This window comes from Oreochromis aureus, linkage group 5, assembly GCF_013358895.1.
Source record: "Oreochromis aureus strain Israel breed Guangdong linkage group 5, ZZ_aureus, whole genome shotgun sequence".
Lineage (NCBI taxonomy): Eukaryota > Metazoa > Chordata > Actinopteri > Cichliformes > Cichlidae > Oreochromis > Oreochromis aureus.
This window is the reverse complement of record NC_052946.1, coordinates 4,908,816-4,922,009: the sequence shown is the minus strand read 5'-3', so window position 1 is coordinate 4,922,009 and position 13,194 is coordinate 4,908,816. Positions and strand designations below refer to the sequence as shown.

Sequence of the window (13,194 nt, the reverse complement as noted above, 5' to 3'; positions counted from 1 at the left end):
AAAAGGTTTTCTGTTCAAAATGACACCAAGTGTCTCCTTAAATGGTCTTGTTCTCTAACTCTTCGTGAATGGTACTCATGGCTGTGGATCACTGTTGGTGACAACTTGTACATTAATGATCATCAAAGTGACCATTAAATGACACGTGCTAGTTTTGATCATTATGAAACTGTGCCATTTATAAGGTTAGGCAAACCTGCAGTCAATTGAGATTGAAAAAGTGACTTTTCAATGTAGCATTTTCAGAGTTCCTTCTGAAAATGCTACGTTGAAAAGTCACAGATGAACAGAATCAGTTTTCTAGGATCCCCTACTAAAGCCTCTTTCTGCTTGAAAAACTTAAGCTGATTTGAAATTTATAAATCACAGGTGCAAATTGCAAATGGGATTCTTAGTAACTCTTTAAACTAGGTCTTTTATGCTAATTTTCAATACATTATTTGAATGTAAGTGCAACATCAGCAGTTGCAATGGCACTGCCTGTACCATCCCATTGAAAAAATCCCAGAAACACACCTGACCATGAAGGATTATCTTGAAAATACAATAAATCTAATTAAAATTCTTTTTTTCCTTTGCTCTATGACTGATGATGACTTCATTGGCTAAATTCCTATTTTAATCTCAAATTTAATCCTGAGAGTAAAACAAAGTGCATAAACTATAGTCACTGATAAAGTAAGAAAGTCAGCAATTATCCACTTTCTTACTCTATTATATTAATTATCCTTCACAAATCGATAGCCAATGAGGATGAGATGTCTGCTGTTTCAAAGTCAAGTCCAATCATCGGTTTTCACATCCAGCTTCAAAACACCAAGTAAAATCACACTCAGTTCAATGCTTCACAACAGTACTGTGTATCTTTGACTAACAAGGACTACAGCAGCCTATGTCAGACCATCTACCAGTCAAAAATATTCACAAAATTCACACCATTTATTGACTATAATGGATTAAGTTAGGTAATCTAATCTATTCTTTGTTTATCATTTAAATTTGATAGTTGTTGGTCATTGGGAGAGTATAAGGAGTGGCTCACTGGAGTCAACCTCAAGTGGCCAGGAGTAGTACTGCAATTTCTGGCACTTCTCCATGAGCTTCATTTTTCAGCAACCTGGTGCTTTCCGCTTGGCACTCTAATGTCCCATTCATCATTATACTTCAAATTGAATATGCTGAGCACTCAGTGTGGCCTTCCATTTTTAAGGTAATTCAGGGCAGCAGTGTATTACACAGATGGACTTCATTATAATAGAGCCATCAGCTTTTTCAACACCTGCATCTACTTAGTGCGTGTAAAGTCATGGAAGTAGGTTTCCTTATTTTCTAACACTAAAGCAGACAAGAAAGCCCATGTTTCTCAGCTGGACATGTGAAAGATATGTTTAGCTGGGGAACTTCGGGAAATCCAGTGACCTTGAGCTTGGTCAGGTCACATGATCATCCATCACAGACGAACAGCTTTGCTGCTGTGCCTTGATCTAATAGGAGGGAGGAGGCAGCTTTGGTGTGATAATAAAATGAAAAGTCTGCTTAGTGCAGGCAAGCCAGCCCTGGGTGGAACAGATGGAAGCTGCTTCTTTCTTATGCAATCCAGCACTAGTGAGGCAGAAACGATGACTTTTATGTGACTCCCTGGATGTCAGAGAAAACAAAACGCCTAATGAAGATCATGGGACTAACAGATGAGGTTTGTAGCCAGATGGGTAGTGGGAATAACAGGAGGTCAACACCACCCCACCGCAACTCCCATCATCCCTGCTGGCTGCTAGCACTGAGACTAATATGCAGTCGGTGACTTAAATGATAAACAACACGTATCATGTAATTATGAAACCACACTGGAAATTCTTCCGTACAGTAAGTTGAGTGTGTGTGTGTGTGTGTTGCCTCACAAACTTTGCTTTGTGAAAGCAATCAGCGGCTCATAGATTCTCTAAATTGACCAAAACAATGAGATTAAACACGCTGAGGGAAGAGCATGCACATGTGAAGGGCTCTGAATAGTAATAATGTTCCAGGAAATGTGAAGGAAAGAAGAAGGAGAGGAAGAAAAAAAACCAACCAGTTTTCCTCAGACCATTTTCTAAAAATAGCTCTTCTGGTGTGACATCATCAGCGCTACGTAAATACAGTCCACCTTTACTTCTGTTCTCACTTTTTAGCCTCCAGGAGCAGAGCTGGTTGTTTTTGGGGCTGACAACATACACACACAACATATGCACAGACCAGCATACATACAGTAAAAAGTGCACTGTGTGTTTCCTCCTTATTTCTTCCTTCATATGAAGAAATAAGAAACTAGACCAATTGCTGATTTCAATTAGGATTCCAGGCACGGATTTTCCCTTCTCTTGATTGGATGTTTTTTGCTTCACAGCTTTAACACTTCAGCAAATGAACATAAAATTCCCATATGTACAACATTTAAACAATTACTCACGAGTGATGGTGGCGTCTGTGAATCATTACGGAGCTGGGGACCTCTGTGTCTGGTCTGGGGGGAACAGGAAAGCAGAAAGCTTAGGTACACAGCGACTACCACACAGTTAAATCTCCTACCTACTCCTCTCACACACATACAAACACACACACACACACACACACAGAATTAGTGTGCCACTCATTCAAGCTCAGCAGCAGTTGAGATGATGGCTCACGTACAGCTGACTGGTGATATAACTGCTGCTACACATCGCACCACAAATTCTCCACTTGATTTATATTCATGCAAATAGACTAGAAATGTTTAAAGGACTAGATCCTGTCTATGTAGTCAACATCAGGTCACTGATGACAGAGGATTGGCCTGCTGGTCAATATGAGGGTTGGTCCACACTTCTGATCCAGAGCTGATGAGTCCCGTTACAGTGAAATGACTGTGCAAGTACAGACCTTAATCTCAGTTAATGTGGCTACAGTGAGAGAGCGCTGCATCAAGGAAAAACTAGAAAACATTCTGTAGATTTCACAAAACTTAAATATAGCATTTAATTTATTAGTAGACTCAATTTACTTCTCTCAAATGTAAATGACCCACTCATTGTTTTGATCCCACTCGATCTTGTCCGAACATATGAACATAATTTCCTAAGGGATTATTAAAGTAGTCTGATTCTAATGATATAGAAACATTTAACAGTATTCTATAAAAATCCTCTTTTGCCTGATCATTTTTGAAAATAAAATGTTAGAATAATTACGCAAAAAAATACTAAAAAATACTTTTTCATTGCAGCACATGCCTCTCGCTACTATAGGTTGCCTTCTTTTCTCTCTTTGCTCTACTCTTTCCACTCACTCCCAACAGGTCCTAAAGAACGCCTGCCTCTCCCTGAGCCTGGCTCTGCTGGAGGATTCTTCCTGTTAATAGGAAGTTTTTTATTCTCACTTTTGCCAAGTACTTGTTCATATTGGGTCATGTGATTGCGCTATATAAATAAAATTGAAGTGATGTAGGTGATTAACACTATGTTTGCAGTCCCATTTTTTTTCTTATAGGTATCTTACTGAATATAGAATGCACAGGAGTATTCATTACAGAAGACACTGAGTTTTTCCCTTCTGGCTGTGTAATGCATTTGGACTGTCTTGGCAATGTTTTTGTCTTTTCCAAAGTTTTATGAACTTGTTTTCTTGACATGGCATTTTGAAACTCTAGGTCAAGGAAAAGTGTTCCGAAAAATGCAAAAGATGTGTGTTTCCACTGACTTTTCACAAGTGCCATAGGCAACCAGCACCGATGACTAGAGCAAAGTTTTACTTCCCAGTTGAAATGCATCTGTTTTAAGTTGCATTTCTGACAAATGCATAACTGAGCAAGGTATGCTTTAATTTGAGATTGAACCCTGACTGCAGTGGTTGGAAAAAAAAGAGTTACCTATGTATAATCCATCCAACCACCTGGTTACATCTTGTAACCTGCTAAACAAAAGATTATCAAGGCAAAGGAATCGGAATGACACAACAGAGTAAGCCTGGGGAGAAATGGTTCCACACCTTTCTTGTGTGCTGCCCCTTTTCTCGTCGAGTCGAGTTAAAAGCTTTCAAGACAGCAGGTGAGGAAATGTTGGTTTTAGCAGGAATGAGGTGACTGCTTCTCAGCAACACCTTCCATTAAACAGTAGAGCAAGAGTGAAGTTGTGTAGCATTGTGGAAGATATATGCCCCAATCACAGAGTGGGAAAGGGGGGAGTGAAGCCAGTCACAGAAGGCTGGAAATAGGCAGGGGGAGGCAGGTAAATTGCTTAACAACAAAATAAAAAGCTGTACTATCACTCAGCTGATAACACGACTGCTGAATACGCTTTGCATGTATCACATGCCGCTGTGCTCGGCTGCACATTTCTCACAGGAATACACAATGTGCAGGAATGACTGAACCTCTCTGACATGACAAGAGGCAAGGTAGAAAGAAGCAGTGAAACATCAATCACAGATGAGGCATTTAAAGCAGTTGTCATGACAATAGCAATGGCTCAAAACGAAGATCCTTTTCTTTCCCTCTCTGGAGACTTAGTGACATTCAAATAGCAGACATTGCTGCAAGTCCAGCAGCCACGCCTCGCTTGGTGAACTGTGTAGTTTTAGCAAATGTGTCCCATTCAGGTTGGAAGTGTTTTCAGTCTGCTCGTTCAGAAAGGTGTGGGTATAGGTGGGGGGGTGTTTGTCACTTTGATGGATTGCGACAGATCAGTCACAGCATGTTTTCATTGGTGTACATCTGATTCACAACTAAAACCCACAGGCACGGACAGTCCACAGCATTCTCATAGGGCCACATCACTGCTTTTGTTTATCATCAGGAAACAACAACTGCAGAACTGGAAGGGTTATTATTGTTATTAAATTCTTTATTTAAACAGATCTCAGTCTCACCGAGATTGAGACCTGTGTGCAAGAAAGCATACACAACAATTGAGACAGACAGCTACATAATAAATGACACATTATACTTGATCACCAATTAAGAAAACAAGACTGTTTCAAACAGAGAAATACAAGTCTTTAAAAAATCAAAAGAATTCAGCTTCATTGTTTTTTGTAGCTCACTTCAGTTATAGGCAACAAAATATTTAAAGCCAGTTTTATCCAAGTCCAGTGTGAAAAAGCGGTACACTAAAGTCAAAATCTCCTGCATCCTGACAATGTAAGCACTGTGTTTAAACTCAACCAAGTAGTGAAGGTAAGCAGGCAATCAAGCAATTTTAGGGGCTTTTGTTCTGATGTGTGCACTCGGTGCCTTTGGAGATACAATCTTGTCTTGAATATATACAGCGAAACTGCAAACCTAACTACAGACGAGTCTTTGGATATGAACGCTGATCTTGAGTTTGAAAATTGAGTACTTTGTCCACCACTCAGTGCATTCACAGACTGTACAAAAAACGGACATAGCCACAGTGATGTCACTTAATGCTTAGTGAATCACTTTGTGAAGATTTGAGCTTACGCCACGAGCAAACAGGGGATCTGGCTGACGAACAGAGAAACTTGCATGCTTAAAGAAAGCAACTATTCACTCACAAGTTAGGATTGTCTTAAAGCATACCCTCCTTTATTGTGCTTTTTGGCTCCATTAGGGACTATTATTTAATAAAAATTAACCCTATATTGTATTTCAGGTTGGAAACTAGCAATTGAGATCACGTCTCATTAGCAAAGCGTTTATGGACATCATGCATTAAGGGAGTCGAGGGCTGTCTTCCTACACTTACTTTCAGCTTACCAAGGGGTCACCACAGCAGATGAATCTGCATGTTTGATTTAGTCTAGTCTAAATGAAAAATTAATTAATGACAATATAAAAGATTCAAACAATACATAAATGCACTGGAGGTGGCTGTGACTCAGGTGGTAGCACAGGTCAGTGGTTCACTTCCTAGCTGCTCTAGCATTACAAAATATCCTTGGTCAAGACACTGAACCCTGATGTGCTGATCACTGTGTGTGCACAAATGTTAGACAGGCTGCTTGGGTCTAGGAAAAACAGAAAAAAGTGCTTATAGTTGAACGATACTTGTAGTAAAAAGGGCTTTGAGTGCTCAGCTCGAGTAGAAAAGCGTATTTCCTTTAAGGCAGAATTGTGTCAGGGGATGACACAATCATTTGGTTCTGATACTGAGAGCAGCAAACATAGATATGTGGCTGTGAAGCATTCCAAAGTGATTCAGGATGACAGGAGAACAATCAAACCATGCACACGGGAAGGCCTGTTTGCCCTTCTGTCTTGTGCCGAGATTCCTCAACTGATTCTAATCAGAAATAAGGTTACTCTGTGCAGAAATAACCTACCATTATATAGCAGGAAGAGACATTTATGATTAATATGCCTTCTGGGATACGGCTAGGTCTTCTTCTGGTCAGTTGATAGAGTAAACAATAACAAACATCAAAAGAAGATTGCAATATCAATTCAAGAGCTGCACAGAAAACGTGACATAGAATCTTAATGTCTTATTTTTTTCTATTCTTATTTCTACAGTTTATTTTTACACTAGTCTTATCAGAAGGAACTCTCAGTCCACTTTATCTAAATTACATATGGTTGGTACTAGGGACACGGTGCATTAGAGTCATATTGCTAGGCAGGCATAGGGCCAGACATGAGGCCCCTTCCAGGTCAGAGAAAAAAGCCTGGGGCTCACAATAGCAACAACATCACACAAACACATAATTCCAGTTACTGCAGTACCCTGCTGGAAGTCAGGAGAACACAAGAAGCAGAATGGGAAAGAGGCTGTGAAGAGGTAGCTCAATCATGAGGTTCTTTAGTGCAGTAGATGATATGGCAGTTTACTGAGCACAAGCTTTTCTGTGGGAAAAACATTTTGCAGATTGTGTCATTGTTTTGCTAATCACTTCAAGGCACTAGCAGGAAGGATGGGAGTGAATGCATGGCAATAATGAACTCTGTGTTTGTGTATGAGCACGTGTGCACGAGCATATTCTGGGTGTGAAGGAAAGTTAGGAGTTAAGAGCCAGTCCCATCTCTGCAGTCACTGTCTCCCTCCTCCGGCTGTCTTGCCTCACATCTAGATCAGAGCCCGATCAAAGCTTCTCTACACAGGATCACATGACCCTTTACTGTGACTTTAATATCATCAGACAAAGTCATTTTTGTTGTGTCATGACCCAGCATACAAAATACAACGCCGTACAAAAGTAAATGTAACACAACAGGAAAAATAGCTTGCCAAGCAATACTATAAAAACGACTAAAACTAACACCTTCTAGAAAGCACCACAATAAAACATGCAGAAACAGTTTAGAAAACACAATGACACAATAAATAAAACACAATATAGAATAGTTGGCAAAGCCTGGTGACATAGTGTTTTTTAAATGCATTTCTTAAAATTTGTTTGTACTTTGCATTAGTTTCATAAAATCTGTAATTAAGTGTGCCTATGCCAAGAGGCACACTTATTACTATTCGTCGGATTTATTATTCTTATTAAGTGTGCCTATGCCAAGAGGCACACTTATTACCAGTGTTGGGTAAGTTACTTTAAATTAGTAACTTAGTTACATTACTAGTTACTTCTCTAAAAAAGTAACTCAGTTACTTCAAGTTACTCGTTACTTTCAAAGTAACTAGTTACTAGGGAAAGTAACTTTGGTTTTACTCAGAATTCTCTTGTTAATGTGTTGCTTCCGTAACTGGATACCCAGCAAGATTGTCAGTCTTCTAGCTTGCTTACTTGCCACAAGTGCACTGTGCCACCTACCAACAGAAAGGAAAAATAATGTGCACATTTCCACGAGAGAAATCACGCCTGGACCGTCGTTGACCGCCGCCATGATTCTAGCCTGCTTTTTACATCCAACACAAAAACTGCAGTCGTGGTGCTTTTGATTGTACTCAGAACTTGGAAATTCTGCCTTCTGAATAGGAAGATGTAGGTAACACCAGACTGCAGATGAGCTGCATACAGAGCTGGACTGGGACAAAAAAAATCGTCCCGGCATTTTGACTAGAGACCGCCCACCATTATAGGAAAAATCATAAAGCCTTTGAATGAAAATAAACACTGTTGTGACAGTGATGTACACTGTTCTGATGGTATATATGTATCAATCTATCAATCGTTTGTTGTAAGACTCAGATAATTATTTTTTTTAAAAGCGAGACATTTTAAATGAGAATAATAAAGAAAAGTATTTCTTTGTGCCCCCCTTCCCTGTTAATGCCCTACCTGGCCCCTGGCAACACTTTGCTAGACCCGCCCCTGCACAGTTACCAGCTGTCAGCTAGTAGAAAAGGATCCTGGTGTTATTTGTCTCTCAGAAACAGTTCATAACTTCCCTTCAACTCATTCATGTGACCTAAAAGGTAAACCTGTTTCTCCATCACCTGTTCAGCTCTGATGATTCAGTAAGGACATCTCCTGGTTTCATCTGCATGTTTCCCTCTCACCAGATAACCAAACTGATATCATGACCAGCAGCTTTACAGCTGTGGCTCCAGCAAACATCAGCTGATACTAGAAATTAATATTAAATAAATTCTAACAACAGCTGATCAAGCTTAAACGTGCTGCTGTTGTTTAACGCGACATCCGCTGGTTTCCTCTTTCTGGCGCAAAGTGGGCGATAAATAAACAAGAGAGAAAAGCTGATCAGCTGATCATTGATCAGTTTCGTGATTGAAGTAGAAACGGGAGAGAATGAGAGAAGAAGAGGCAGCTGTGCAGCTTCAGCTTTGTGTCTTTTTCATTGTAGCTTAAGTCCGGGACAAACTGTTCCTTTTCACCTCAGTACGAAACGCGTAATATTTTCTCTGAATACCAGACGATTCTGTTTTTTACTGGACGGTTGGAAACTCTAATAATTAACCGTATGAACAAAATAAAGTTCAACATCAGTAACATAGCACCCACACAGCTGTATAGAAACTCCGTCATGCTAGCTAGCACGCAGTACGAAAATGTCAGCATACCGAAAATAAACTCCACCTAAACTTGGTTTATATCTGACTCAGATAGACTGCAGGTCATAACTTCTTACCTGAAGTTCAGTTCAGCTGACACGCGGACCGGCGGCCGCTTCGGGTCTCTCCTCTTGCCTCCCTTTTCCTTCATCCACCTGCTGGCCTCCACCACTTGCTAATGTTATTGAATCTGTGGAAGCTCCGCGATATCCACCACACAAAGTAACGAGTAACGAGTCTATCTAAATCCCAGTAACGAGTAACGCGTTCCTGGTTTTGGCATAATAACTAGTTACCGTGCTCGTTACCACAATAATAACGTAGTTACTGTAACGCGTTACTTAATAACGCGTTAGTCCCAACACTGCTTATTACTATTCGTCGGATTTATTATTATTATTATTATTATTATTATTATTATTATTATTATTATTATTATTCAGTTTATTACTATTCGTCAGATTTATTATTAAGTGTGCCTATGCCAAGAGGCACACTTATTACTATTCGTCGGATTTATTATTAAGTGTGCCTTTGCCAAGAGGCACACTTATTACTATTCGTCGGATTTATTATTATTATTGTTATTAAGTGTGCCTATGCCAAGAGGCACACTTATTACTATTCATCGGATTTATTATTATTATTCCTCAGTTTCCGCCTGAAATTTTACAGCGTAACTCGCCCCGCAGTTTTGAGACAAGCTTCATATATGTTACCTCATTTTGTGCGGCTGGATCTGGAATGGTGTGCTATGACTTTTGGTGTTTATGACTTTTATAGTTTTTTAAATATTAATATTTTAGTGAAAATTTTCCCGCGCTTATCTGCCAGAGAGTTTTGACACAAGGGTTACATATGTTAGATCATTTTGTGCGGCTGGAGCTGGACTAGAATGGTATGACTTTTGGTGTTTATGACTTTTATAGTTTTTGAAATATTTAGATTTTAGTGCAAATTTAGAAAGATTCTTCTTTTGGCGCCATAGAAACAGACTTCATTTGTGGTGTGTTGGCTCTCTCTAGTGGTATACCGGGAGTAGTACGGCCGAAAAGGTGTATTGCTTGGTGGAAAACTCCATATCCCACAATTCATAGCACACCTCAAACAATGGCGGACACCACTTCGGACACCACTTCATTTTAAATGTCTTTTATTAGTGTTTCTAGGTCACAAAATAAACTTTTAAGATATTTTCAGGCGAGAATGTAGGTGTGTAAACTTCAAATATCTGCTCGTTTTATCAAGACATCGCATATTAGCAACAGTTCTCTTATGTGTTGCTGATAGCCGGCTAGCTAGCTAGCGCCGCTAGCGTAGCTAGCTAGCGCGGCTAGCGGCTCTTCGTTAAAAAGCACCCGGGCTTGGCTTACAGGGAGGCGGCTGACACTCGTTTCATCACCTGATCGCTCGCCAAGAGTCTCTGTCTTAGCTGGACTTATTTTTCGTTTATATGGGCTGATGATGCTGGTCGATGTGGAAAAAATAACTGAGTTGTTTGGTGGTGGCTAACGCGGAGCTACAACAGAGGGCAGCTATCCACCGGTGTGTGACAGAAAGGACATGCGGGGAAAGAGATATATGAGGCGGCGAGGCGACCGCCGATCGACCGGTGGTGGCTAACGCGGAGCTCAATCGTGGATCAGGGAAACCGAAGGCAGGAGCGTGAGGTGAACTGAATTTCAGGTAAGAAGTTATGAACTGCACTCTATTTGGATTAGATATAAACCGAGTTTAGGTGAAGTTTATTTTCGTTGTGCTGACCTTTTACAATCGTACTGCGTGCTAGCTAGCATGACGGGAGTTTCTATACAGCTGTGTGCGTGCTAAGTTACTGACGTTGGACTTCATTTTATTCATAAGGGTTAGTTCGTAGAGTTGCCGTACAAAAGGAATCGTCCCACATTCAGAGAAAATATTACGATTTATTCTGTCGTTACGAAGCCTCCCCTGTCATTCTCGCGCCTGTTGAAAATTCAATCATGAAACTGATCAATGATCGGCTTTTCGCTCTTGTTTATCGCACTAAACAACAGCAGCACGTTTAAGCTTGATCAGCTGTTGTTAGAATTCATTTGATTATAATTTCTAGTATCAGCTGATGTTTGCTGGAGCCACAGCTGAAAAAAGGGCTGGTCCAAACCAGGAGATGTCCTTACTGAATCAGAGCTGAACTGGTGATGGAGAAACAGGTTTACCCTTTAGGTGACATGAATGAGTTGAAGGGAAGTTATGAACTGTTTCTGAGAGACAAATAAACACCAAGCTCCTTTTTTTGTGTAGCTGACAGCTGGTAACTGTGCAGGGGCGGATCTAGCAAAGCTTTTGCCAGGGGGTCAGGTAGGGCATTAACAGACAAAGGTGGACACAAGGATATACTTTTCTTTCTTACTCTCATATAAAATATTTAGCTTTTATTAAATAGTTATCTGAATCTTACAACCAAAGTTTGTATAATAATACACAAGATTGGCTGTAGACCATTATTAATCATTCAGAACACTGTGTAAAAATAACAAAAAACAAAAAGTGAATGCGAAAGTGCATAAATATTTATTTTACGTGTTTGATGTGTGTGGCGGGGCGTGGTCTGCAGTGCCGCTGCAGGGGAGGTGGACCCACCTGAGCAGCATCTGCAATCACGCCTCTCAGGCGTAAAGTCTGTGCTCTCTCGGCTGTTGTTTTGGTGTGTGTTGGGCTGTGAGTTGAAAAGCTACAGCCGGCTGTGTGGGTACAGCAACCATGTGTGAAAAGTGGTCAATAAAGTAATGCTACAAAGCGTGTTCATGCAAACATTGTCGGGTCTGCTGTGGTACAATGGGACTTCTGCTCATGAACCTGTGTGCACAGCGTCTGCAAATCGGGGCTGTACAAAGTCACCTCATCTTTACCCAAAACTGTAAGCTGTCATCTGTGAGGCGTGAGCGGTGTTTGTTTTTACCATAGTTCATGGTGGAGAATGGCTGCTCTGCTGAGTTTTGCTCTCTGTAGCCGTATGAATGGCAAACTACACTGATTAGCAGCGGCATAGGCACACTTAAAATTTCTTCTGAAATTTTCGCTTTCTAGTTAATATATTAATGCCTTTAGTCCTGTTGCTACAGCTTCACACACATTTCCCTCAAAGAAGCTGCCAATACAACATGTCCAGTATGTGTTGTGTAACATCAAGTAAGAAGATGGAACAGATGGCGTGAAATAAATCTGTTGGACCTGTTAGTAAGCAGTCAACCACAGTTTTTTGCCCCTCAGTCGTAAAAGGCTGAATATTGCTGTCACCCTGCTGGGCTGGTGTCTGAGTGTGGGCGCAGTGTGGACACCGAAGTTTCCGATAGGCTTTTAGTAGAAAGCCTGTCACATATATCCTTATATGTGCTGGCTGAAACTCACAACTTGAAGGACTTAAAGGATCTGCTGATAAAACCTTTTGACCAGATATTTACCGGCCATCTTTACAGCTGAGGGCTTTGTTGGTGAGGGGTGTTTTTGGGAGCATCCAAACAAGCACCAAAATTATGTTAGGCAACTTTAACGTTTTGTCTGTTTTGTCTGTATTGTCTGTAACAAGAACATTACTGATGCTTTTAAGGCTTAATTAAAAGTTGATGAAGAGTTTGTGTTTAGAATGAAATCCTAAATTCTAACAGCCCTGACTCAAAAGACATGGTGCCAGTCAGGCCCGTTGCCAGATTTTTGGCAAGTAAAGTCCCTAACATGATGTTGCTCCCTCCTCTTTGCTGACACTTTGGGGCTGTGCGAGATCACACAGTTGCACATGTTTTATTAACTTCATGAGACAGCCAAACCGAAAGCAGTTTTCAACATATAGTGCAGCGAGCATGTCCGCAAAAACAAATGACAAGGAGCACAAGTGCCCTGTTTCTTGTTACAAAGATGATTAATTTCACCATGGTGACCCTCCGTTGTCACTGATATCATCTGAGAAAATGGCTACAAGGTTTTAATAATGGTATGACTAAGTCAGAGTTGTGAGGCGTCACTGTGTGTGTGTGTGTGTGTGTCTTGCTGAGTGTGTGTGGAGTCACTAAAACTGACTGGCCCAACAGATGGCAGTGTGTTTTCATGGATTGAAGCTTGTCCCATATGTCCCACTGGACCTCTGCTTCAGAGCAAAAGGGTAGTGTCGGCACATTGTTAATCTAAAATCTACTTTCATCATGCCTCACATTAGGCCAAAGGCACACCTGAATAATTTATTTTCTATCTCTAGCCATGGAAATGGAACTGTCTTCACACT

General features: G+C 40.6%; 1 protein-coding gene across 3 annotated transcripts in view; it reads right to left on the bottom strand.

Annotated features, from left to right (window-relative positions):
* iqsec1b (IQ motif and Sec7 domain ArfGEF 1b) overlaps window positions 1–13,194 on the bottom strand; it is a 287,807-nt gene that overhangs the window by 122,945 nt on the left and 151,668 nt on the right. For all 3 annotated transcript variants that reach the window (XM_039612111.1, XM_039612112.1, XM_039612116.1), the window contains one exon: window positions 2,447–2,500. In XM_039612111.1, coding sequence (XP_039468045.1) covers window positions 2,447–2,500 — 54 coding nt within the window. The remainder of the gene's footprint in view (window positions 1–2,446; window positions 2,501–13,194) is intronic.